Consider the following 25,793-nt stretch of genomic DNA (forward strand, 5'->3'; position numbering starts at 1 on the left):
GCCCGGCTTCCAATGAAACTTACATCCAACTGTATTTTTTTATTGGGTTATGGGGTGAGGAATCCTATCTTTTTCTTCTAGCAAGGCTTGGGCCAGGTTGGACTTTGCCAAGTGTCTACTAGTTGAAATTGGACGTTTATCTTTCAAGTAGAAATTTAGAGGGAGAAGAAGAAAAAAAAAGCCCAACATGGGTATTGGTTTATAGAAAACTTATTTTTGGGATTAGATATGCTTTCACCTTCTCGTGGTTAATCCTGTTAGTATCAAGTCTCTTCTAAAAGAGATTTGAGAACTAAGAAAAGCATCTTTTTTTTTTATAATATTAATAAAAATTAAAAAAATAAAGACTTTTTTATATGATAATTCTTTTTTTTTTCATATAGCTTCTACTTGATTATTTATAATTTTTAAGACTGTGCATTATATAAAAAATAGACATAATAATATTGTAAAAGAAAAGCCTTCTTCATCTATGATAAATATACAGGAGGCAAACTAATATTTTTTTACTCTTCCTGAAATTTCGTTATTTCTGTTATTTGACGCTAATACATGTCTTAAATTTGCAGGAAAAAGGAGATTATTTTACTAATGATTTTATTTTCCCACAAAATAAATTTTTGCACTATAAACACTCTATATGCCGACATGAAAGCTCTAACAGACTATACCTTTATATAGGCTACGTTTATGTAATCTATGCATAATATATAGTTGGAAATGTTTAGCAAGGGAAATAATTTGAAATGATAAATATGAATGTATATAAATGAATACATATTCTCATTTTTCTTTTCTATTTTTTTTTTTTAAAAAAAATACATCTTTACTTAAGAACTATGACTTCTGTTCTTGACCAAATAAAGCAGTTTACAACAATCGTCGCCGACACTGGTGATTTTGAAAGTAAAATTATGAATATATACTTTTTTCTGATATAATTAAATTCTTATGATTTGGTTCCTCCCATTTACATATATATATATATATATATATGTATAGCTATTGCAGAATATAGGCCTCAGGATGCTACTACTAATCCCTCATTAATTTTGGCAGCTTCTCAAAAGAGTGAATATTCCAAGCTCATTGATGAAGCTCTTGAATTTGCCACAAAGAAGGGCGGGTAAAGAAAAAAATAGTGATAATAATTACAAACCTTATTTAGATATCACTTATTATCATTATTCATCATATTCATCATCATTATTATTATTAGTGATTTGCAGGAACAAGCAGAATGGGCATTCGATAAACTTTTAATTAATTTTGGTAGAGAAATTTTAAAAATTGTTCCGGGCCGTGTCTCAACAGAGGTAGATGCTCGTCTCTCATTTGACAAGGAAGGAACGATTGCAAGGGCAAAGCGTTTAATAAAGCTTTATAAGGATGAAGGTATTGACAAAGAACGGGTATTGATTAAGATTGCCTCTACCTTTGAGGGAATTCATGCTGCTTATGAACTTGAAACACAACATAACATTCATTGTAACTTGACATTATTATTCAGTTTCACCCAGGCTGTTGCTTGTGCAGAGGCAGGTGTTACCTTAATTTCGCCATTTGTGGGTCGTATCTTAGATTGGTACAAGAATCATACGAATGAAGAATACTCTGTTCCAGAGAATGATCCTGGTGTCATCTCAGTTACAAACATTTATAATTACTATAAACAATATGGATATAAAACTATCGTTATGGGTGCTTCCTTTCGTAATACAGGAGAAATTGAAGAGTTAGCCGGCTGTGACTTCCTTACGATCTCTCCCAACTTACTGGCTGAACTTCATAAAGATAAAAATAAGAAAATAGAACGTAAATTAAGTCCCGAAAAAGTCAAGAAAATGGAAAAGGTATCTTATTTTAATAATGAAAAGGCTTTTCGATGGAGTCTTAACGAAGATGCTATGGCTACTGAAAAACTTGCTGAGGGGATTCGTAACTTTGCCAAGGATGGTATAAGACTGGAAGAAATGTTAAAATCAAGATTGCAATAAAATAATAAATATACGATTTTTCTTTGCTCAACGCACACACACACACTCACACAAAAAAAAAAAAAAGGTATAATTAATAAAAGAATATATCATTGGGTGATACATATCTGCATTTATCATATTGAATTTTTGTGATGTCAATAATAAATGACTTTAGACAAACTAAGAGAATAAATAAAGGATGATGTGCAAGCAATGTCCTTTAATTGTAATAATATTCAAGTCTTTAAGCGCAATTATTAGATACTTGATAATTAGTTTCAATAGAAAGACGTTTATAGACACAAAGCAACTACTATCTTGTAATAGAAAAGTAAAAGTATAGCAGCAAAAGTTGATTATCTTCATTTCCTTATTAACAAAGTAGTAATTTATTTTTAATATCGAACACATTCATTTTCTTTTTTAAGAACTATTTATCTGAGTCAGTATACGGATCGAGTCCAAGTTGACATATAATGTATCAAGAAAACTGCAAACCCATTTTTTTTTTTTTTTTTTTTTTTTTTTTTTAGCGAAATAATGTAAATATTATCAAACATGTATCCAATCATAGTAATATATAACGAAAACAGACCAAGTATCTTTATTAATAAAGAAATAAAATCTCTACGCATAAATAATACCTTCCGTGTAGACAGACAGTTCTCGTTTTGAAATATTGTAACGTATAGTGTAACAAATGAATAAATTTATTTTTAAATTCGTTTCTAATTATTGATCTTGATCCGCTTATTGACATTATTATAACGGTCCCGTTCTATTCAATTTAATCTTTTTAACTGAAAACTAGTGTTTAAAGACTAATGAGGCTTGTAATCTTCGGTAATGATGGATGTCTATACTTGTGTAGAGTGGCTAATTTTTTTTTATTTTATTTTCTTGTAGAATATGAATGGATTACACAAAGTATATAAAATAGATTAATTGGTTGGCCAATGTAAACTCAAGTTCAAGGGGGGGGAAATAAACAGTTTTATGTGCAAAAAAGAAAAAGAAAACCCAGCCTCATTAAGGTGATACAACTAGTAAATAACAATAATAAAAGAATTCAAACTAAACCATTACTTTTTGTGTCTTTCTTTCTCTTTTATATATTTATAAATTAAAAAGGGGAAAAAAAATGTATCAACCGCCTCTAGGTCAAAAACCAGAACATGATCAGTTCCCGCTTCAAGATACTCAATTTTCAAACCAGCCACCTATGAGTCGTTCACCTTTTGATGATGATCATTATCCTGTAGATCAAAATACTCCATATGACCATCAACCACTTTTATCATCTACTATGCATCAACCTTCACCTTATCCTCCTTCAAATCACCCATATCCACCAAGCCCTGGAGATAATTCACCCTATCCATCCTATGGTAATAGTTCCCCAACTACCCCTCAATATTTCAATCCTCCGTCACCTAACATACATTATGGTGAAGCACCCAAACGTCAACCTCGCCGTTATAAGACAAGTAAGTTATTTCTTTTTATATATATATATATCATTTACAGCTGTAGAGATTAAAGTTTATTTATTCATTTCACAGCCAGACAAGTTAAATTAACAAAAGGTAATTTGGTTTTGGATTGTCCTGTTCCTACAGCTTATTTAAAGGATGTACCAATAAAGGAAGGAAAGGAATTTACACATATGCGTTATACTGCTGCTACTTGTGATCCTAAAGATTTTGTTAATGAGGGTTATACACTTCGACAGCAAATGTTAAATCGTAAAACAGAATTATTTATTGTTTTAACTATGTACAATGTAAGTTATTATTATGATTATTATGATGATCTTAATCTTTAATGTGAAATGAATAGGAAGATGAAGTTTTATTTACTCGTACTATGCATGGTGTTATGAAGAATATTGCTCATCTTTGTTCTCGTGATCGTTCTAGTACTTGGGGGCCGGCTTCTGGTGGACCTGGCTGGCATAAAGTGACTGTATGTATTGTATCTGATGGGCGTAATAAAATTAACCCTCGTACTTTGAATGTACTGGCACTTTTAGGTGTTTATCAAGAAGGTGTTGCGAAGAACGTTGTTCACGGTAAACCTGTCACTGCCCATATTTATGAATATACAACTCAAATTTCTGTGGACCCGGATATGGAAGTAAAAAAAGCTGGTTCTAAAAATGTCGTACCCTGTCAGCTTCTGTTCTGTTTAAAGGAAAAGAATCAAAAGAAAATCAATTCACATCGTTGGTTCTTTCAAGCCTTTGGTCCCATCATTGATCCCCATGTTTGTGTCTTAATTGATGTTGGTACTAAACCTGGTGGGACATCTATTTATCATCTTTGGAAATCGTTTGATATTAATTCTAATATTGCTGGTGCTTGTGGTGAAATTCGTGCTATGTCAGGTACAGCAGGTGTTGCTCTTCTTAATCCTTTGGTCGCTGCTCAGAATTTTGAATACAAAATGTCGAATATCTTAGATAAGCCCTTAGAGTCTGTGTTTGGATATATCTCTGTCTTACCGGGTGCCTTTTCCGCCTATCGTTTTAAAGCCCTTCAGAATGATGTTGATGGACATGGTCCTTTAGAAAAGTATTTCTTGGGTGAAACTCAACATGGTGGTGATGCAGATATTTTTACTGCTAATATGTATTTAGCTGAAGATCGTATTTTATGTTATGAATTGGTTGCTAAAAAGAATGCTCATTGGGTTTTACATTACGTTTCAAGTTCATATGGTGAAACAGATGTACCAGACAAGGTAGACGAATTTATTTCTCAGCGTAGACGTTGGTTAAATGGTAAAAATAATGAATGTTGGGAAAAAAAAAAAAAAAAAAAAGAGAGAGAGAGAGAAAAGTCATTATATTAATACTCATATATAATCATCATTTTTATTAGGCTCATTCTTCGCTGGTGTTTATGCTCTTTATCATTGGCGTAAAGTATGGGCTTCAGATCATTCTTTTATTCGTAAAATAATGTTCATGTTTGAAGATGTGTATAATACATATAATTTGATTTTTTCATGGTTTGCAATGGGTAACTTTTATCTCACGTTTTATATCTTAACCCGTGCCCTCGCTCCTGCTCAAGATGGTCAACCTGGCCTCACGAATGCTCCTTTCTCTTATGATATCGCCATGTTACTGCATAATATCTTAAATTACATCTATATTATTTTGATTGTCATTCAGTTCATCATTGCTCTTGGTAATCGACCTCAAGGTTCAAAAATCGCTTATACATCGTCTATGATTTTCTTTGCATTATTGATGATATACATGATGTTTGCAGCTATTTGGATTACTGTTGTTGGCGTTACGACTATTGTTGAAGATTCAGAAGGTCAATTTATTCAAATGCTGGGTCAAAGTACGTTTAGAAATATTATCATTTCACTATGTGCAACCTATGTTATGTATTTTGTTTCCAGTTTTATGTTCCTTGATCCATGGCACATGTTTACAAGTTTTATTCAGTATATTCTCTTGTCTCCTAGCTATACTAACGTTTTAAATATCTATGCCTTCTGTAATACCCATGATGTCTCCTGGGGTACTAAAGGTGATAATAGTGTCGCTACGGATTTAGGTGTAGTTAAAGCCAAAAAGGACCAATCTGGTGATTTAGCAGTTGAAGTTGAAGTCCCCGTTGAGGAAAAGGATATTAACTCTGCTTATCATGATGCACAAGTAGAATTAACAAAGAAAGTTGAACCAGAGAAGGCACACCGTGATGCAAAGACAAAACAAGAGGATTATTATCGATCTTTTCGTACTAGACTTGTCTTATCATGGATTATTACGAATTTAGCTCTTGTTGTAGGAATCACTAATACTACTGTCATAACAGCCGGTGATCGTTCAGCGGCTTATCTTGGTTTTGTGCTTTGGTCTGTGGCTGGTTTATCTTTAATAAGATTTACTGGTTCTACGCTTTACCTTATCTTCAGAATCTTCACGGGTTAAAGACATAAGCAACTGAAATTTCATTGATGTATTATATTAAATTGTATTAAAGTTTTTTTTTTTTTTTTTTTTTTTTTTTTTTTTTTTTTTTTTTCTGGTTATTATTATGCTTTATATCGTTAAAAGTATATATTTTCATATTTGAAATAAACAGGCCTGCAGTATATTTTTTTAAAGGGCTACATTAATTTATCAACACACACATATACAGTCATCGCTTATTCTTTATTATTATTTTTTCTTTTCTTTTTTTTTTTTCCTTTTTTTTTTTTTTACATTAGAATTGTTGGTATTTTATATATTTATGTTTAAAATACACCTAAGTAGGTACTTCTGTAATTAAACTAGAATCATTAGAGACTATTGTTGTAATTGAGTCCGTATTAGAAGCTGAAGGCGTAGCATCTACTTGTTCATTAGATTCCACATTAGAAGCTGAAGGCGTAGTATCTATTTGTTCATTAGATTGCACATCATTACTTATTTCTTCTCCGTTAGAAGACTTATATACTTCTTCCTTAGGCTGTTTTTCTTTTTCTTCAAAGAAATGATTATCGACGATATATCTAAGACATTGCAAAATAACATTTTTTTCTTGCATGATCTCCTTTTCTAGTAGCTATTGGGGAGGGGGATTTTTAATCGTTAATACAAATTAAATCCTTTGACTTTTTTTTTTCCTTTACCTTGTATAATAAATTGGGTCTTTTTTTACTAAAATGTGTAGTTCTCGATTGTTTGGATTGTTGTTTTAGCTTTGGATCTGGCTTTTCATGCGAAAATGTACATTCATCGCCTCTTTTACATTTACCCATCATGAAATATTTACATCTTGGCTTAGGTCTGTTCTCAGGTAGTGAAATTTTGCCCATAACAGAGGGATCCTTTGAGGTAACAGCATCTTTTTCAGGATCTATTAAATCATCTGAATCCGAATCTGATGTATACTGTCCTACTAATGTAGATCCCTCCACTTTTTGCTTCTTTTCCTGATTACTATGATCATGACTTGATCTACGTTTATTTCCTTTTGCTACTAATTCTCCTCTGGCTCTTTTTTCTGCTTCCTCCTTTGCCTTTCTTTCGACATTTGCTTGACTAGGCCAATTTTTCTTTCTAGCTGCAATCCATGCCTCTAACTCTTCAGGCGTTTCAATTCTAGGCGCATATGGTGGCACTATACCATCTGGCCGTGAACTAAAAAACAAAAACAAAAAAAGAAATTAGATATGTATATCTGTCTATGTAAAAGAAATTTTAATAATCAACTTACGGCTTTTTTGGTGTTTTTCTTTCTTTTCCATGATAAACTTCTGCATGTTCTTCCAAGACGGATGGCAAACACATAAAATCACAATCTGGGCATTTAATATGAAGTTTTTCATGCTGCATTACAGCTTGTATACTTTTTAGCCAGCGATAGCAGCAATACTTGGGCCTATTATGTAATAATAATTATTAAATATTAATATTATTGTTGTTGATTTTCTGTTTTACCTGCTAAGAGGAGTTTGTGCTTGATTTGTATTTTTTGATTCACTTTTATTAGTATTTACAATAGTTTTAACGTTTTTTTTAGCATTAGAATTTGTTGATGCTAAAGTTAGATCATTATAATTAACAATGGATCGTTGACCATAGGCTGAATGATAGTTTGCATAGTATCCCATTGATGATAATTGCTGTGCTTGTTGTTGCTCATAAATTGAATTTGTATTAGATATAGGGTGTTGATATTGAGGCTGTTGCTGATAAGCTTGCTGATATTGTGATTGCTGATGGTATTGTTGTTGTTGTTGTTGTTGCTGCTGTTGTTGTTGCTGATATAATTGTTGCTGATAGGGTTGCTGATATTGATACATCATAGTAGATAAAGCTGCAGCTGGATCTCCCTGAGGAACCTGTAATTGAGAAGGAGGCTGTTGGTAATATTGAGAGTAATAGTAAGATGAGTACTGATCATATGGGTATTGTGACTGATTCAAGTTGACATTATTATTGTTTCTTTCCATGATCTTTATGTATGTTCTAATTCAAAAATTGTAAAAGAAAAATAAAAAAATTTTATTTTTTTTAAAAAAAAAAAACATAGTGCTGAATTTTAAAACCATCCCCGCTTTTCAATACGATTATCAATTACATAATACAATTGAGATCTGTATACACATATTCATCATATAAAAAAAAAAGAAAGAAACTGAATCACATCCTCTTATACAATTATTATAAATAATGCTCATTAATATATGCTCTGGCTCTTTTGAAGTTTTCATCTGATATATTCCCCCATATTTCTGCTATTTTTTGATATTCTTCTTCATAATCTTCCCTATAATTTTCAAGTTTTGGCAGTCTTGCGGTATCATCTGTTTGAATCTCTTCTTCGTGATAATTTAACCACACAATATATGGCTCTCGTCTTCTTCTATCAATATTGAATAGTTCATAAGGGTTTAAACCTGAATTATGTTCAGATGTAAACTTTTGCATCAATTCCTTGTTAGGCAGATAGGAATGACCTGACCAAACCCGCGCAACAGCTTGCGCTTGTGTATCAAAATGAGACCATGTAACGAAATAAGGAGATATACCTACAAAGGTTAAAGTAGGGTCTGACATTAAGAAGATTTCACGGTAGACATTCAAGGGGACTTTGGGTCCCTTAACCACATGACTATCAGGTACATCATCATCATAAATAGGTCGAGGTGTAGTAAATACATTTGCTTCTTCTAGCTGACCTTTTTCGATAACTAAATCTCCGAGAAATGGCATACGATCCATAAAACCTGTACAAAAAATGATATGATCGATATTATCCAAAGCTGTGCCATCTTCAAATACTATAGTGCCGTCTACTTTATCGTTTTCATTTGAGAATGAGGCTATATTGGGCTTAATAATAACTGATTTTGGAATTTTGGAACGTATCACATTAAGAATAGGTACAAGCGATTCAAAGGGTCCCCTAAGGGTCATTGTTATTGTTTTTGCAAATCCTTCAAGAGACCTAACAATGTCTATAGCGGAGATACTACCACCAATAACTAAAACATTCTAATACATATTTGTATATATACATGTATACATATTTATATTTATATATCACTATTTCCTTTTTTTTTTCTTTTTTTTTTTAAAAAAAAATAATAATAATAAAAAAAAAAAGAATAATTTTATGCACATACTTTATCTTTAAAATCCTCAGGCTGTCTAAATTGCTTTGAGTGAGATATTTTAGAAGGGAAAAGTTTATTCCACTCTGTAAGGTGCTTAAAATCAGGTACAAAAGGATCTTGATAGCAACCATTTGCAATAACAACTGCATCAAATGTTTCTTTCCATCGAGTCTCTCGAACCATACCACTTTCATAAACCTCATATTTGCAAAGTGTTAACTCCCAAGTTTGATCGTCTTCAGGATGTTTTCTAACAAGATCCACACTTGTATCAAACTCAATTAACGATAAAAGATCAAATTTAGCAGCATAGTCTTGAATATAGTGTAAAACGTCATGATGTGGGCAAAATCTAGGTAGACCCTCTGGAAAAGGGAAATCAGGAAAGCCGGAGAGATCAGTAGCAGTATTAGTATAAAGGTCTCTATAGCATGCAGAGGGTGGACATTTATTTAATAACCTATCTTTCACTTCAGGAGTCATTTCATAAAGTCTTTTTTGAACTTCTTTTGACGTTAGCTCCAAAGCTTCTTTCTCAGTCTCTCGTGTAATACGAGAGCTAGGAATCTTAGGCTTAGGTGGCGCTCTCTGGGAGTAAATCCTGTTATAAACAAACAAACAAACAAACAAAAAATATAGACTTGAATATACGTATATACTTTACAGCCACACCATTAAATAAAAGCTTACCAAAGACCACCTACTGTAGAATTTCTTTCAAATACTCTAACATTAAAACCTAAATCTTTTAAATGCCTTGCTGAACATAACTTTTGTGTATACATATATATAAATATATGAAAATAAGTCAAAGATGTATTGAAAGAAAGGAAAAGCAATTACCCCTGAAGGACCAGCACCAATTACAGCAACATTTGTTATTGGTTTCTGAAATATATATGGGTTTTTTAAAGCAGCTTTTGATTCTTCTAATGCTTCTCTTGTAATTTCTTCTAGACTTTTTCCATTAACAGGTAAACATCCTTCTGAAACACATTTGTTAGTCATTATCACAATAAAAAAAAAAAAAAAAAAAAAAAAAAAGAAGAGGAAAGATAAAAATAAGATGTTAATTTGAGCCCTATTATAACAAGAGACTGCATTTATCACGTGGTATCATCAGATGCCTAAACGTTTATGAAAAAAAAAGAGAGAGAGAGAGAAGAATACTATTATGAATCAGTAAGAAAAAGACAAGGTGAAGATGCTATTTGTAGGAAAAAAAAAAGAAAGAATGAAATAAGCAACTTCAAGTACAATTTTTTTTGGCCCGTATTTAGATGAAAGATTGTCTCAAGTTAATATGAAAAGACATTTAGTAAGTCTAAGACTGATGGAGATATATAATTTAAACTTCTTGGCTGATAAATGACTTCAAATTAATAGGTAAAAGACACTTGGATTTTTCTGGCAATAAATATTATTAACAAATATATAGCCTTTGTATATTTAACTGTTAAAAGCATTATTTTTTTTATAAATTATATTCGACTTCTTGTTTTAATCCCAAATTATTCTTCCTATAATAGTTATATACGTCTTTAATCCCTTTTTATAATTTGTTGTATTGCAATATGGCACTACTTTTACCTTTCTTGTGTTTAAAGATGCTATTAATTAGCTATGTTTTTACACCCTCTTTCTTACTTACGTGAAAGCAAATCTTGAGTAGAAATAGAAACATAGAAATCAAATCCTTGAAATTCTAGAGAAGAAAAGTGAATAGCTTATTTATATTTTTATCAACAACTTTGCTATTTTTAAAAAAAAGGAAATCTTTTTTTTTAAGATATCGTTCTAGCCTTTTGATTAATTTGATTGATTTTTTTTTCTCCTACAGTATATGTTCCGATTCTTACATCCAAACAATGACCTTGTATACTTTGAGTCGGTTGATATCAATAGTCTTTATTTTAACATTTTTATTATTGATTAATTTTACATTAAATGGGACATCAGCATCAACGATCTTTTTGTATGCAATTAACAAAAGATAATCCAAGTTATTTACTCTTAAAAGCCTTTGTTGTATATTTAATGATGTATTACATAATATCCTATAATAGACTGATCAGAGTCATGAAGGACCGAATGATATTATAGTTATTAGTTGTAGACTGTATGGATACAATATTATTTGGTTTCAGTTTATAAGACATTCTTGTGATGAGAAAAAATAATATTATAATAAATATCAACGTTACGAAATAATGATAAAGATATATGCATCGTAGATTGTACCTATTAGTTATATATACGCATTATTATTATAATATTGCCCTAAAATACTAACTTATAAATATAATCATATACTATCTATACACTATACAATATAATGAAATTCATTCAAGTAGTACATTGAGGAATGAATATAATACAAAGCATCTTCCCTATATCATTCACTAGTATGAACAAACGAGATCTCATTATTTGGCTTCAAGAAAAATAACCGGCTAGATCGAGCACGAATAATTTAATATTTATTAGAGTGAGTTAACTGAGATTAATTCTCAGTCAGGGCAAAGATTAGAGAGCTCAAACAAAATAACTTTGATCATTTTATGGGAAATATTCTTCTTTCATTCTGTTCCTGTCGCGAAGTAACCTGTTCTCCACAAAATATAAATAAGGATCCATTTTGCAGTCATTTTGAGAAATTTAATTAAATTTATTCTTATTCACTTTCTTCATTTTATAAAGTTTTCACAGATTTAATCTGTCTTTTTTTTTTTTTTTTTTTTTTTTTTTTTTGTAATCTAGATTTGTCCAGTTTAGTTATAACAAAGCAAATAATCAGCCAATAGAGGTAGAGTAAAACTTGCCGTTTAGAATCAATAGTAGATAACATAAGGAAATCAAGAAGACATCATTCATGCGTTATTACTATAGTCATGATTTGTCCCTGTTTTCACACGAACTTAATTGTTCAAGAAAATTTAATATAAATACTAAAAAATTATTGATTTTGAAAAAATAAAGATAGCCAATAAATATTATATAATCTTTGTTTAATACTCTTTCGTACCTCAAGAAGTAAAGAAACGACACATTTCTGCACACCTCTCCCTCTTGAATTGCATCGTACAGAGCCTCTCGGATATGCGGCAGTATGTTCAAAACCCATTGATTGGATAGTTTCAGCATCACAAAAAATAATTAAAGTTCATATTTTGATGAGCATGTTGAAGCAAATGCAATGTTGGAAGGATTTAGGTTTCGAAGCTGAACTCACCAATGAAGAAATCCAAAAAAAAAAACACTTCAGCTTATGAAAAAAAAAAAGATTAGCAGGAAACTATCAGAGGCTAAAAGGCTAAAAATTTTCCCCAAGTGTTTGAATATGGATAGTGTTTAAGTATCAAAGAATAAAATTGTTATAATTTGACACAAAAAACTTGAACTATCTAACTAAAAATTGAGTGAGGACCAAAAAGTTTGAATAAACTAAAGTTTTTTTTTGTTTGTTTGTTTGTTTGATTAGTCAACTAAAAATCTTGAATTTTAAACGCAAAATGCTGTACATTGTGTTATAGACTGGGTAGACTTATATAATATTTATATGAATGACCCAAAGTTAATAGTGACAGTATTTTGATTCATGACAGTAGAAGTTAGTGCCCAACTCTTACATACACATACACATATATACAAACGTACATACATTAAATCAAACTAAACAATGAATTGTATAGAAAACTGATATACTTATTAAGGGTAACTCTGATAAAGTAACAGTAAAATATAAAGTCTACTATCATATAAGTTTTGACCTTTGTTACAGAATAAGATAGCCATCAAGTTTTCAGAATAATGCATTATGACGTATCCTGGTATACTTTATAAATCCTTATAACATACGATAATAATTAATACTATTCATGATTTATCTCATGAATATGTTACATAAGTGATTATTTGTCAAAAATTATTGCCAACTCTCATTTGCTTGCCAACTCTCATTTGCACATCCAAAATAAAAGGATATCATTAAATCAATAATATGGGCAAAAGTTCGTTTAATTTAGTAGATTCAGCATAATAAGGAACAAAAATTTATCGTTGTTATTGGTGATATTGATATGACGATATGTTAGAGTCCTGGGAAAAAAAATAAAATAAAATAAAATACATACATTTCAAAAACACATACACGTTTATAATGCATACTATCCCAATTGGTGAATTCAATATTTAATCAGTAGATTTCTAACCTATTGGATCTTTGTTTCATAGATAAAATTTATTTGCCAATTAATAGAAAACCAACGAGTTAATAACATAGAATAAAGAATGACTAGCAGAGAAGATTATTAATAGATAAATAATGCCTTTCTTGTTCAAGTCTAAAAAAAAATGAGATATTTTTTTTTCTAGAGAACGTGACAGAATTTTTAAGTAATCATAAAGTGTCACCAAGCCCTTATTGTGCAAGTCTGCATTAAAATTTTGATTTCCTTTACTTTAACCAAAGAGAGTCTTTATTTAATTGAATTTGTAATTTTTTTTTTATTCCTTTAAAGTATACTAAGATCTATGTTAACAGAGCCTACTGTTTAAATTACCCCTAAAAATCAGAGTATAATTCAGTTTTGAAATGAATTCATATCTGCTGCTTTCTATTTTAGAGCCCTTTCTATACTTTGAATCGATTACATAGTACATCATTTCCCAGCTTTGAGATTATAAATCAGTGTTTTAATTGAAAGTATGAATTCACGTAAAATAAAATTCTTCACTATGGATTAGATAACCTTCAACTGCTTTTCTTGATCCATCATTAGTTGTTCTTGTCTGATAAATGAGTTATAGGCAATTATTACATTTCATAAAGTTATTTTCCAGCGTGATGCCTTTTATTTATTTGCTTTTCATGGTTATACTAATCATTGTCTATAACTCTCTTGAGCAGCTCATTCAGTGATCCCAGTTTTTGCTGCCAAAGAAAAAAAAAAAGGGGGGGGCTTAATTTTCATATAATATAGAAACAAAGTTTTTTTTTGTCAGCTGTATAGATAGAGTAACTATTACCTTTATTTGTTTTGAGAGTTAATAATTTGTCTGTTTTCTCAGTTACAAGACTCATTCTACTCCTCAAGTTTTCATTTTTAGGATCTAGGTCAAGTAGAATAGTCTGTACATCCTTATAATCTGTTGAATTGACCAAATTCTAAAGTTTAAATTCTTCTCCCTCTTTAGTGTTATAGCTCATACACTTGTTATCGTATTTCGTAGTTATTTTACCTTAGTTATCCTTTATTAAAAATAGAAGTGTATTGTTCATGATGAATATGTTTTTAGTAATTGAAATATGCTATTTGGATTTCAGAAATCCGCTGATTAAAATTGAGAATCCGCCATTTGGGACTGTAGTAAGCGATATGCTATATCAAAAAAAACAAACCTTAATTAGCGTATAAATAGGTATTTTTGTACTCATTTCTCCAAAGTTCTTTTTTTTTTCTTCTCCTTTTTTCTTTTTTACATTAAAAAAAAAAAAAAAAAAGAAAAGAGTATACGTAATCAAATGAGTACGACACCTACTTCGGAAAGACCTAGACGTCTTTCTATGCCCAAATTGACACGTCGTTTAACCAATGTCACTATTCATGTTGATGATGATAAAGATAAATTGGAAACAGTAACTACCTCAAGCATCCCATCTAGTAAATCATATCATGTTCAACTAGACCCCGAATACATGAATGAATGGAAAAAACTGATGATACCCAAGAAAAATGATGTTCAATCCATCAAGTTGGATATTGTAGAACATACAATAGATACCCTTTGTCGTAGTCCTTTTAATTTAGATAAACTCGCTGTGTATCAAGCCACTGCCTTTTCTGTTCGTGATCGTCTTCTTAAAGATTGGAATGAAACTCAAGAATCTGTATTTAAACAAAATCCTAAGCGTTGTTATTATCTATCCATGGAATTCTTAATTGGTCGTGCCTTGGATAATGCCTTACATTGCCTTGAGATCAAAGATGCTTATAAGGAAAGCGTAAAGGATTTGGGATTTAATTTAGAGGATCTGTTAGAGGAAGAACGAGACGCAGCATTAGGTAATGGTGGTTTAGGTCGTCTTGCTGCCTGTTATATGGATTCAGCTGCTACTTTAAATTTTCCTACATGGGGTTATGGTTTACGTTATCAATATGGTATCTTTAAACAAATTATTAATAAGGAAGGTTATCAAACTGAGATGCCGGATTATTGGTTAAATGCAGAGGGGAACCCCTGGGAATTTCCTCGTAGCGATATTCGTTATGAGGTTCAATTTTATGGTTATGTAGCAACCAAAGTAAATGAAAAGGGTGAGTCACGTTTGTCATGGGAAGGAGGGAACAAGGTACAGGCAATGGCATATGATGTTCCTATCCCAGGATTTGATACAAAGAGTTGTGGTAATATTCGACTTTGGTCGGCCAAGCCTTTAAAGACCTTTGATTTTGCTTCCTTTAATGATGGTGACTATGATCGTTCTGTAGCTGATCAGAAGGATGCAGAAAACTTGACCTCTGTACTTTATCCTAATGATAACCATATTGTTGGTAAGGAACTTCGTTTGAAGCAAGAATATCTATTCGTGAGTGCCTCCCTCCAGGATATTATTCATCATTTTAAGCGTTCTAACTGTGCTTGGAAAGATTTTCCTGAAAAAGTGGCTATTCAATTGAATGATACCCATCCTACCTTGGCTATCCCTGAGCTCCAAAGACTCTTGGTTGACGTTGAGGGACTTGATTGGGATGCAGCTTGGGATATTGTGACTCGTGTATTCGCATTCACAAATCATACTGTTTTACCTGAGGCACTCGAATGTTGGGATGTACCCATGATGGAGAACTTACTTCCTCGACATATGCAAATTATCTATGATATCAATCTCTTCTTCCTACAGAAAGTTGAAAAAGTGAACAATGATCGTGAATTATTAAAACGTGTATCTATTATCGAGGAAAGTTCACCTCAAAAGATACGTATGGCTTATTTGGCTGTTGTAGGGTCACATACTGTAAATGGTGTCGCTGCCCTTCATTCTGATTTAGTCAAGAAGGAGCTCTTTAATGATTTTCTTCATTACTATGGTCCTGATAAATTTATTAATATCACAAATGGTATCACTCCTCGTCGTTGGCTCTATCAAGCTAATCCTGATTTACGTGACTTGATAACTGACACCTTGGGTTCTAAACATTGGGTAACTCATCTCGACGAATTAAAGGGACTTAAGAAATTCGCAGACGATACAGAGTTTCAAGAGGAATGGATGAATGTCAAACTGAAGAACAAGGTTCGCTTGGCTAAATGGATTAGAGATAACCTTAGTATCACCGTGGATCCTCATGCTTTGTTTGATATCCAAGTGAAGCGTATTCATGAATATAAACGTCAATTTATGAATATTCTAGGTGTTATCTACCGGTACAAGAACATCAAACTACTCTCGCCTGAGGAACGTAGAGAGATGACTCCTCGCGTTGTCATATTTGGTGGTAAATCTGCACCTGGTTACTACATTGCCAAGTTGGTTATCAAATTGATTACTACCGTCTCTGAGATTGTGAACAACGATGAATCTATTGATGGTCTCTTAAAGGTTGTTTATATTCCTGATTATAAAGTGTCTCTTGCGGAAATCATTGTTCCTGCCTCTGATCTATCTCAACATATTTCCACAGCTGGTACAGAGGCCTCAGGTACATCTAATATGAAATTTGTCTTGAATGGTGGCGTTATTTTAGGTACAGTAGACGGAGCCAATATTGAAATTCGTGATGAAATTGGAGAAGAAAATATATTTATGTTTGGCACCTTGGCTGATCAGGTGGCTGACATTCGTCATCAACAGAAATATCGTGGAGTTGAGATTGATCCTAATCTTCAAGTTGTACTTCAAGCTATCCAAAACGGTGAATTTGGCGATCCCTCTGTCTTTGGCCCTCTCATCAATACCCTAACCTATGGTGGTGACTACTATTTAATCTCTGTTGACTTTGAGAGATACCTTGATGCTCAAGATCAAGTAGATATTGCTTACAAGGATCGTTCTCTTTGGGCTAAAAAGTCTATTATGTGTACTGCTGGTATGGGCTTCTTTTCTGCTGACCGCTCTACGCGTGAATATGCTGAAAAGATTTGGAATCTGAAGCCATACCATATCGATGATGAGTAAAGCATCTCTGCATCCACTTGAACCCTATTTAATACAATAAATATTATACATATAAAAGTAAATTGATAATTTACTATTATGTATTCTCAACAATAATAATAATAAAAAAGTAGTTTTCAAATAGTTATCTATTATACATTTATACATAAATATTAAAACTTTTTGTTAAAAGGTGATGGCATACTGATTCTCATTAAGAATCAAATATTCTAGATAACTTTCGAGTCAAATCCTTAATGAATTACTTGGCAGAGACGTTTGGACTATATCAAGATTAGAGCATATTAAAATATAGGATTTTAAGCCCTTTTCTATTTATTTATTTTTTTCTTTTATGCAAGCTCATTTTTTTTTTTTTTTGAATAATAACTTTGAATATATATTTTTAGGAGTTGTTGGATAGCCTTTTCTTTTTTCATAGGAAAAAAAAACATATCCTAAGCACGTCAAATACAGTAACATAATTATTAATAACTGCAGGCTTAAAGGACAGGAATTAAATGCTGCAAATGAAATGAAATAAGGCACAATTGTTATCCACTACCTTGTTATTCCTTTGCGTGATGTGACTGTTTCTCAAGTAGTTTTTTTTTTTTTTTTTTTTTTGTTTAAGAAAAAAAAAATTGTTGTAATATTGTTTTATAACAATTGTTAAAATAACGTTTAAAATGACTGAAGCAGGTTTGTCACAAATGAAGTTAAATAGCTACTTTTATTTAATATATAAATATAGAGAACAATTCAGAGAATGAAAAGAAACGCATTATGGAAGAGTATGCAGAATGGAAAAAGAATGCACCTCTTTTATATGACATGGTAATTACACATAATTTAACATGGCCAACATTAACTTGTCAATGGTTACCAAAAAAAGAAGTGTAAAGTAGTTATAAACACAAAGAAACACATATACACATGCACAAAAAAAAAGGAGAATATTTAACCAGATACTAACATATATGTATATATTTATATATAAAGTGAAAATGAATATATCAAACAAGAAATGCTGATAGGAACACATACAAACGACGAAGAGGATAACTTTGTTCAATATTTAAATATAGACATTCCTGAAAAGGGATTCAATACACCACCGGAAGAAAAGAAGACAAAGGTGTATATTACACAAAAAATACATCATGAGGGAGAAGTGAATAGAGCGCGCTATCAGCCTTCAGAACCTAATTTGATTGCAACAAAGACACGCGATGGAGATGTTCTCATATTTGACCGTATGAAATCCAAAGTTGATGAAGGAACATGTGATCCTTTATTAAGATTAAAAGGGCATACAATGGAAGGTTATGGCTTAGCTTGGAATCCACATCTTTCGAAAAAAAATCATTTATTAAGTGCTGGATTTGATAATTTAATCTGTCATTGGGATATTAGTTTAATACCAAATCAAGATAGAGAATTACAACCGTATCAAAGATATGAAGGTCATACAGGCTGTGTAGAGGTAAAAAAAAAAAAAAAAAAAAAAAAAAAAAAAAAAAAAAAAGATAAGCTGTAAAAAAAAGAAAGAAAGAAAGAAAATTAAATCAAGAACTTTTCTGATTAGATATTATAGGATGTTAGTTGGAATATGGCTAATAATTCGATATTTGCTTCTGTAGCTGATGATATGAAATTAATGATGTAAGAAAGAAAGAAAATGTTCCTTTCCTTCCTTCCTTCTTTTCCTAATATTTATTTTTATAATAGCTGGGATACTCGCCATCCAGTTAAGCCAGTTCAACAAGTAAAAGCACATAATAATGAAATTAACTCTGTAGCTTTTCATCCTAAAAAAGATTGGATGCTGGCTACAGGTAGTTCAGATAAGGTTTGTGAAATAATAATAATTCAAATTAACATGACTCATAATTTATTAGACTGTAGGATTGTTTGATATTCGTAAATTAAATACAAAATTATATTCTATGGAAACACATGAGGGAGAAGTAACACAAGTTGCTTGGAGCTCCCATGAAGATCCTATCATTGCATCAGCAGGTACAGATCGTAAAATTATTATTTGGGATTTGAGATGCATAGGTCAAGAACAAACTCCCGAGGATGCTGAAGATGGACCACCAGAAATCATGGTAATAAGTTTAATATATTTATAAGCATGATTCATCCTTATATTTGCATATATTTTTAGTTTATTCATAATGGACATACAAGTCGAATTTCTGATTTTAGTTGGAATCCTAGTGATAAGTGGGTTATTTCAAGTGTAGCAGAAGATAATGTAGTTCAAATTTGGCAAATGGTAAATTACTAAATAAAAAAAATAAATACCTTGTAATTAATACTTTCTTATATTAGTCAAGTCATATTTATGCAACAAACACGGATAATTCACAAATCATGCCATATCAATTAGAATAAATAATAAATTTAATCTCAGAATCAGTTAAATATTTCATTATTTGGCTTGCGTCTTCCATCCTGTATAATAATATAAACGTGTCGTCATAGGGTTTTCCATATAAGGTTATAATTTTTTTAATATTAAATGCCCGGTATAAATGGTAACAAATTATATTGATAAAGCACGAAATTTTTGAAGAAATTTCTTTGGTTGTCATAACATATAAAAATTATTTCGTTATTATTATCCAATCAAAATTATAAATCGTTCTATCTCGTTCCAAAAAGAAAAATTAAGGGGAGAAGAAATAAAAATGAAGAAAAAGGGCTGTTTTTTTCAATTTATTCCTAATTTCTATTCTTTCTTTTCTGTTTAGCAAAACAAAAACAAAAATATGAGTGATCTTAACTGGTGTACATATTGTGATAAAGCTATTAGTGTTCATTCAGTAAGTATTTTAATTATTATTGTTGTAGACTTTTTAAACATGTTTCTAATGTTGTATGTACAATTTTTTTTTAGAACTCTTTATATTGCTCCGAAGAATGCCTAAGAGCTGATGCTTTAAATCATCACCCGTTATTAGGTTATGATTATGCTGAACTCAAAGGCTTTCCTCATTCTTCAACTTCACCTACATTAACAGCCTTGTCTTCTTCTTCTACAGTATCTTTATCGCCCTTATTATCCCCTATTCCTTCATCACTAAAAGAACCGTCCACATTTCAATTAAATTTTGACAACCACGATACGAATAACAATTCTCTTTACCAACATATCTATCAACAGAAGCAACAGCAGCAAAATAATCGATGTATTCAAAAAGAACCTTTTATGATGAATACAAATAAAAATTCACTTATCTATTTACAACCGTGGAATGGTTAAAACCAGGATACTTTCCTTTTGAAAAACTGAAGATGAAAAAAAAAAAACTTATGTCTATACCCTGTTTCTCTTAATCTGTTAAATAATTACAACTTGCATTTCCTTCTTTTAACTACATATTTATTTATTTATGTTTTCTATTCGTTTTATGAAAAGAAAAAAAAACAAAGACACTCATTTCATTGATTAACAATTACATATAATAAAAATAGTTATCATAGTTTTTTTTTCTTAAAAAAATAAAAAATAAAATAAAATAAAATAAAAATGACCCTGGTTCTTATCAGATTTTCTTTGAAATCTTATCAGATTTAATAGAATCTGAAACCAAATTAAATGAAATCGTAGAATATTTTATTACTTTTATATATATATATAATTATACCTATCAGATAAAGGTAGTGGGATTATTATTTTTATGAATTGTATCTGTATCATCCTCATATGATTTATCACTCATTCTTCTCAACAGATGATCATAAGATATATTAGAATCTAATATAAGGGTTGTATTATTATCATGAGGATGTCGTGTAACATCCAATGACTGCTGTAGTACTTCTTGCTGTTCATTAGTGGCACTGTTGTTTCTTTTATCGTGCTGTTCTTGTAGTGCATTAGATGAATGACGTCTAAAATCATGAAAATGTGGCTTTTTTCTTTGATTAAAGCAGTGTTCCCATACATTCAATGTATTTAAATTAGGTAATTGAATATAAATATCTGTCCAACCTTGACCATGTATCTTGAGCACATAATCTTCTAATTTAGCAGAATAAACGGTTGCTTGATGATAAGACATGACTGTTCCCTTTTTTTCATTATCCTATTTAATATATTATATATTAAAATAATACTTGTTAAAAAAGAAAAGAAAAGACATACCGAAAAATGTGAAAAATAACCTAACCAGGGAAATAGCATAACATGATTCATCTTCCATTGAGATAAATAAGGAAAATAACGAAATACTTTTCGAATAGGCATCTCTCCTTCATGTACTTCGATAAAATGATTAGAGTCTCCATTGTAATCTAAAGTAGTAGTGCTGATAGCACTAGGCTTTCGTCTACGTAAAGTAGGATCATCATATAAAATAAGATCATCTGTTGCTAGTATTTGATCTAGACTAAGTAACTCGTTTATACCATGATTCACTTCTATATTGCTGTTATTATGATAATCACTATTAGAAGCATTCATAAATGAAAAGAGACTCCTATGTGTCGGTGCCCCTGTTGATTTCTCTTGCAATTTATCAACTTCCTCTCTTCTTTCTTTCAATTTGAATTTATAGAAAGAAAATAGTTTAGGTAAAAATAAAATCGTTAGAGAAAAGGATGCTGCCCAAAGAATAGAGATAACATCAATGTAGTATTTTGTATAAAAGTCGGCCAAAGGATTTACAACAACGGCAAAACCAACTAATGCTGAAAATAGAATATTACTATTTATATGAACAATAATAAAAAAATAATAATAAGCAAATTATGTATGTATGTAAATATATGTAAATATCTTACTATACAGATAATCCCATTTGTCTGCATTCACTATAACGACTGTATTGTTTACCAGCAAACCGAGTCTTGTATGCAAGAAATGTCGCAAATAATAATAAACAAGCAGCATAGATAGTTGAAAGAATCATGAACAATAACTTATTGTTGCCCTGAGGCTCACATGTCCAATAGTGATTAGAAAAGGACGCCTGAAACTTCGTAGGAATTGGTTTTGATACAATTAGACCTACTATTAAAATCATCTACGTATATAAAATCAATAAACAGACATGACTCTATATTACGTAATTTATATATTTATTCTTTACCATTTCAACGCCAATTAAAGCAACTACAGTTTTAATTAAATGCATATCCGTAATAACATTTCGCGTTATAAAAATATTATTAAAAATGTGATAAATCCGATAGTTTTTTGCAATCATATTTCTATACAAAAATAAAATAAAATAATAAATACGCTATTTCCCACTCCCTCCTCCTCCTTTTTTTTTTGTATTTGCATACCCTAAAATTAATATGAAACCTAAACTAAATGTAATAGGCTTCACGATACATGTAGTAGTAGTAGGGATACCGATCATCATGATAACTGAAAGATAGGTTAATATAAATCCAACTAATTCTAAACAACAAAAGAGAGGGCTATAAAGAAAAAGAAAATGTTATAAATTTAAATCAAATATTTATACATATATATATAGAGAGAGAGAGACAGAGATTTATCATGATACCTTGCCGCTTTAAATATTTCATTTTTTCGGTTAATTAATACTACAAAGAAACAAGCAAGTGAAAATAAGATACCAGCAGATGATAAAACCAAGATTGCATGAGAAATAGGAGAATTTATATCTGGGTTTAAAGCTGTACTTGGAGGTGAATCAAGAGGAGGCTATTATAGATTTAAGGAGAAGGTACTTTATAATAATAAAATTTCTGTTTATTACCTGACTTGTTCCATCAAAAAATATAGGATTTGCGGTCATGTTTAGAATACCTCCAGTACTCTTACCAACGACATTTTTGATGCCATGTTGTAAATTATAAACTAAATAATTACTGGTAAATGTCAAAAAAAAAAGGGGAGGGGGGGAGGAGAGTAAGAGTAGAAGTTAAAAAAATATATATATATATACATATATAATATAAATATATAAAAGTCGAAATTATAAATACATACCCAGTAGTTAAATCACCATTTGAATCATATAACATTGGTCCTTGTGGCCCAACATATCCAATATTAAACGCAGTTGGTAACATTTCATCACCTAATTCACCTAAAGCTAACCTTTGCAGTTCTTCTGTTTGATTTTTACTATTATTAACAATTTTCCCAAAACCTTCAGCCATGATCATCATGCATGAGTATGCTAATCTATTGTTATAAACAGTAATTATTATACTATACTTATATGCATTTATATTAAGAAAAAAAAGTTACCCTTCATAAGATGTTGTATTTCTATGACCAGCATATGGATAACTATATAATAGGGTTAAGATATACAATATAATTCATAAAATTGCTTATTACGCATTGGGATCTAATGTAAGCCATTTATTCATAAAGTTCTCAAAGGGGTCATATCCATCCAAAGATAACCAATAATCGAACATAAATAGACCTTGATAATCCAAGTCATAATTAATTGTATTATCAGTATGATTTTTATTATAATGAATGACTGCAGCTTCTAATTGTTCTGATGTATCTCCTAACATAAGCCAAACATAATCTCTATTCACAAGGCCCATATTACGAGCTTGAATCATAATTTGTACTTGTGGTTTCACTGTTGCTGCTATCATGATGATACGTGCACCACTATTCGATATATTTTTTAAAGCATTCATAATATTATCCGGGTTATTAGAGGTTTCAATGGATTGGAATTGCAATATATGAAGATCCATATCTGCAGCTTGTAACAAAGCCCTTTGATAAACTACATATATGTATATATATATATATATATATATATATATGTCAATATATAGATAATAATACATGTATCTATATATAAACATACACTGTTGACCAAGAGGATCATCTGTATACAAAATTCCCAGCTTATTCCATCCTTGTTTCAATGCAAAAGAAAGCATTACATCTGCAACCAAAACTTGAGTTGGTATGGTCCTGAAAAAATATTTATATTGAGTTTTATCAGAAAATGCAACTATATACAAATCAGTCAATAAAAGAAAAGTAAGAGAAAGGAAAAAAAAAAGGGGGGGAGAGAAATAAGAAAATTATCTTACTAGCATTAGTAGTGAATGAACATTGAGGTATCTCTAAAGTCGAAGTCATAAGGGCACTTAGACTCGTCCAAGAATTAGAGATATCACCGATGACACCGATGACGCCTTGTTGTAATAGAGTAACTGATGCATAAACTGCATTTGTGACTGACATTTGGTCAAGAGAAGAATCGGGAAATGAGTCTTTTTCGATTAAAGTAATGTAAGCATTGGGTATAATTTGTTTACTATTGATCTCATTGACTGCCATTCGAATGGCTGATGAGCCACTATTTAATATTTATTAAATGACGATTGGTCTGCAAATAAATACATGTGTATATATTTGTATATTTATTGAGTTTACCCCCAAACTATTTGAGCCGTAAGATTATCATTTATTTGTGTAAAAGGTAATAGGATACCAATCTAAATTAAGCAATAAATATAATAAATTATTTTATGCTCAATGAAAAAAAAAAAAAAAAGCATGATAATTACTTTTAATTCGGTCTTTCCTGTTGTATTATATTTCGGTATAATAAACACAGTACTTTTATCAGTTTGATTAATATTATTTAATGTATCGTCTTTTAATAATCTTCCAAATGCTAATGAGTTGAATGTTGAAGAATCCTCAAAAGGTAGTTGATGAGCCATAGTTAAAATAAGTTAAGAAGAGTCTTTGGTTTATTTAAAAATTTACAAGATATTATTATGATTAACTTTAATGAATAAAAGAAAGAAAAAAGAAGTAAGAAAGAAAGAAAGAAAGAAAAACAAGTTAAAATAGAATGCATGCAAGTTGATATTCATCATTCGGAACAAAATCAACAAAAAAAAAGGGGGAAGGAGGAATAGAAGAAGGAGGAGAAGGAGAAGAATGGAAACTGTTATGTACACAGAGCTTTTAAACTTACTTTTCATGTCAAAACTACAAATTAATAGAAAATTTAGGTTTATTAATGCAAGTCTATTAAAGTTAACTATGTTGAAGAGTTAATCATAATTAAAGAGATGCATTTTTATTGAGTCTTTTTCAAAGTAGTTTTTCTTTTTTTTTTATTGTGTAATTTATTTACTTTAATAGTCTTAATCCTATTAGCAATTTCGAGAAAAGTAAAGTACATATTAATGTTATTTTTATTATCAAACTTGACTTGCTAGCAAATCTTCAACTAAGTTTAATTGATCAATTTTATTATCAATGATACTAATGAGATCGCTTTTTTTTTTCTTTGTCTTTATATGGAATTTTATATTTATATCATTTATACTTGTGAATGATGTTTGATTAGAATTATTTACCAAAGAAGATGTTCTCGATCAATTATATGTGATATAGAATGTTTTATTATCAACAAGTAATGTCATATATATTTGTAAAAGATACAGCAATTAATCTATTTTATGATATATGCAATTGTTAAAAAAAAAATTCCCTTTTTATATTATTATAGACCACTAGATTTACGTACAAA

At 30.5% G+C, this 25,793-nt stretch overlaps 9 protein-coding genes across 9 annotated transcripts; 5 read left to right on the forward strand and 4 right to left on the reverse strand.

The window, feature by feature from the left end:
- The first annotated feature begins 824 nt into the window (after positions 1-824).
- Positions 825-2,080, forward strand: BX663DRAFT_491006 (transaldolase). Its single transcript, XM_051524994.1, has 3 exons — positions 825-906; positions 1,003-1,126; positions 1,220-2,080. The coding sequence occupies exons 1-3, from the start codon at positions 840-842 to the stop codon at positions 1,995-1,997; spliced, it is 969 nt and encodes a 322-aa protein (XP_051387448.1). The 5' UTR covers positions 825-839; the 3' UTR covers positions 1,998-2,080.
- Positions 2,081-3,097: 1,017 nt separating this feature from the next.
- On the forward strand, positions 3,098-5,973 carry BX663DRAFT_533846 (chitin synthase 2). The gene is made up of 4 exons (XM_051530561.1): positions 3,098-3,466; positions 3,542-3,762; positions 3,819-4,761; positions 4,862-5,973. Exons 1-4 carry the CDS (start codon positions 3,121-3,123, stop codon positions 5,929-5,931), a joined length of 2,580 nt encoding a protein of 859 aa, XP_051387449.1. The 5' UTR covers positions 3,098-3,120; the 3' UTR covers positions 5,932-5,973.
- A 208-nt stretch (positions 5,974-6,181) lies between these two features.
- BX663DRAFT_491012 (uncharacterized protein) lies at positions 6,182-8,017 on the reverse strand. The gene is made up of 3 exons (XM_051524995.1): positions 7,429-8,017; positions 7,205-7,369; positions 6,182-7,128 (listed from the first exon to the last, which is right to left on the reverse strand). Exons 1-3 carry the CDS (start codon positions 7,941-7,943, stop codon positions 6,570-6,572), a joined length of 1,239 nt encoding a protein of 412 aa, XP_051387450.1. The 5' UTR covers positions 7,944-8,017; the 3' UTR covers positions 6,182-6,569.
- A 27-nt stretch (positions 8,018-8,044) lies between these two features.
- BX663DRAFT_491014 (uncharacterized protein) lies at positions 8,045-10,136 on the reverse strand. Its single transcript, XM_051524996.1, has 4 exons — positions 9,954-10,136; positions 9,801-9,880; positions 9,120-9,711; positions 8,045-8,988 (listed from the first exon to the last, which is right to left on the reverse strand). Exons 1-4 carry the CDS (start codon positions 10,116-10,118, stop codon positions 8,155-8,157), a joined length of 1,671 nt encoding a protein of 556 aa, XP_051387451.1. The 5' UTR covers positions 10,119-10,136; the 3' UTR covers positions 8,045-8,154.
- Positions 10,137-14,594: 4,458 nt separating this feature from the next.
- On the forward strand, positions 14,595-17,316 carry BX663DRAFT_491015 (glycosyl transferase). The gene has a single exon (XM_051524997.1). The coding sequence runs from the start codon at positions 14,635-14,637 to the stop codon at positions 17,287-17,289; it is 2,655 nt and encodes an 884-aa protein (XP_051387452.1). The 5' UTR covers positions 14,595-14,634; the 3' UTR covers positions 17,290-17,316.
- Positions 17,317-17,909: 593 nt separating this feature from the next.
- Positions 17,910-19,925, forward strand: BX663DRAFT_491016 (WD-40 repeat-containing protein). The gene is made up of 8 exons (XM_051524998.1): positions 17,910-17,970; positions 18,023-18,167; positions 18,271-18,754; positions 18,866-18,933; positions 19,000-19,120; positions 19,170-19,382; positions 19,442-19,552; positions 19,609-19,925. Exons 1-8 carry the CDS (start codon positions 17,958-17,960, stop codon positions 19,669-19,671), a joined length of 1,218 nt encoding a protein of 405 aa, XP_051387453.1. The 5' UTR covers positions 17,910-17,957; the 3' UTR covers positions 19,672-19,925.
- BX663DRAFT_491022 (uncharacterized protein) lies at positions 19,926-20,772 on the forward strand. The gene is made up of 2 exons (XM_051524999.1): positions 19,926-20,102; positions 20,177-20,772. The coding sequence occupies exons 1-2, from the start codon at positions 20,049-20,051 to the stop codon at positions 20,540-20,542; spliced, it is 420 nt and encodes a 139-aa protein (XP_051387454.1). The 5' UTR covers positions 19,926-20,048; the 3' UTR covers positions 20,543-20,772.
- Positions 20,773-21,134: 362 nt separating this feature from the next.
- On the reverse strand, positions 21,135-22,971 carry BX663DRAFT_1427 (7 transmembrane sweet-taste receptor of 3 GCPR-domain-containing protein). Its single transcript, XM_051521581.1, has 5 exons — positions 22,800-22,971; positions 22,573-22,710; positions 22,374-22,494; positions 22,066-22,307; positions 21,135-21,989 (listed from the first exon to the last, which is right to left on the reverse strand). Exons 2-5 carry the CDS (start codon positions 22,650-22,652, stop codon positions 21,305-21,307), a joined length of 1,128 nt encoding a protein of 375 aa, XP_051387455.1. The 5' UTR covers positions 22,653-22,710; positions 22,800-22,971; the 3' UTR covers positions 21,135-21,304.
- A 153-nt stretch (positions 22,972-23,124) lies between these two features.
- BX663DRAFT_425186 (periplasmic binding protein-like I) lies at positions 23,125-24,487 on the reverse strand (the record flags this gene model as incomplete). The annotated part of the gene is made up of 4 exons (XM_051522476.1): positions 23,125-23,446; positions 23,606-24,017; positions 24,102-24,251; positions 24,334-24,487. The coding sequence occupies 4 exons, from the start codon at positions 24,485-24,487 to the stop codon at positions 23,125-23,127; spliced, it is 1,038 nt and encodes a 345-aa protein (XP_051387456.1).
- Between the last annotated feature and the right edge of the window lie 1,306 nt (positions 24,488-25,793).

Source organism: Cokeromyces recurvatus, assembly GCF_025118155.1.
Source record: "Cokeromyces recurvatus strain NRRL 2243 chromosome Unknown BX663scaffold_1, whole genome shotgun sequence".
Classification (NCBI taxonomy): domain Eukaryota; kingdom Fungi; phylum Mucoromycota; class Mucoromycetes; order Mucorales; family Mucoraceae; genus Cokeromyces; species Cokeromyces recurvatus.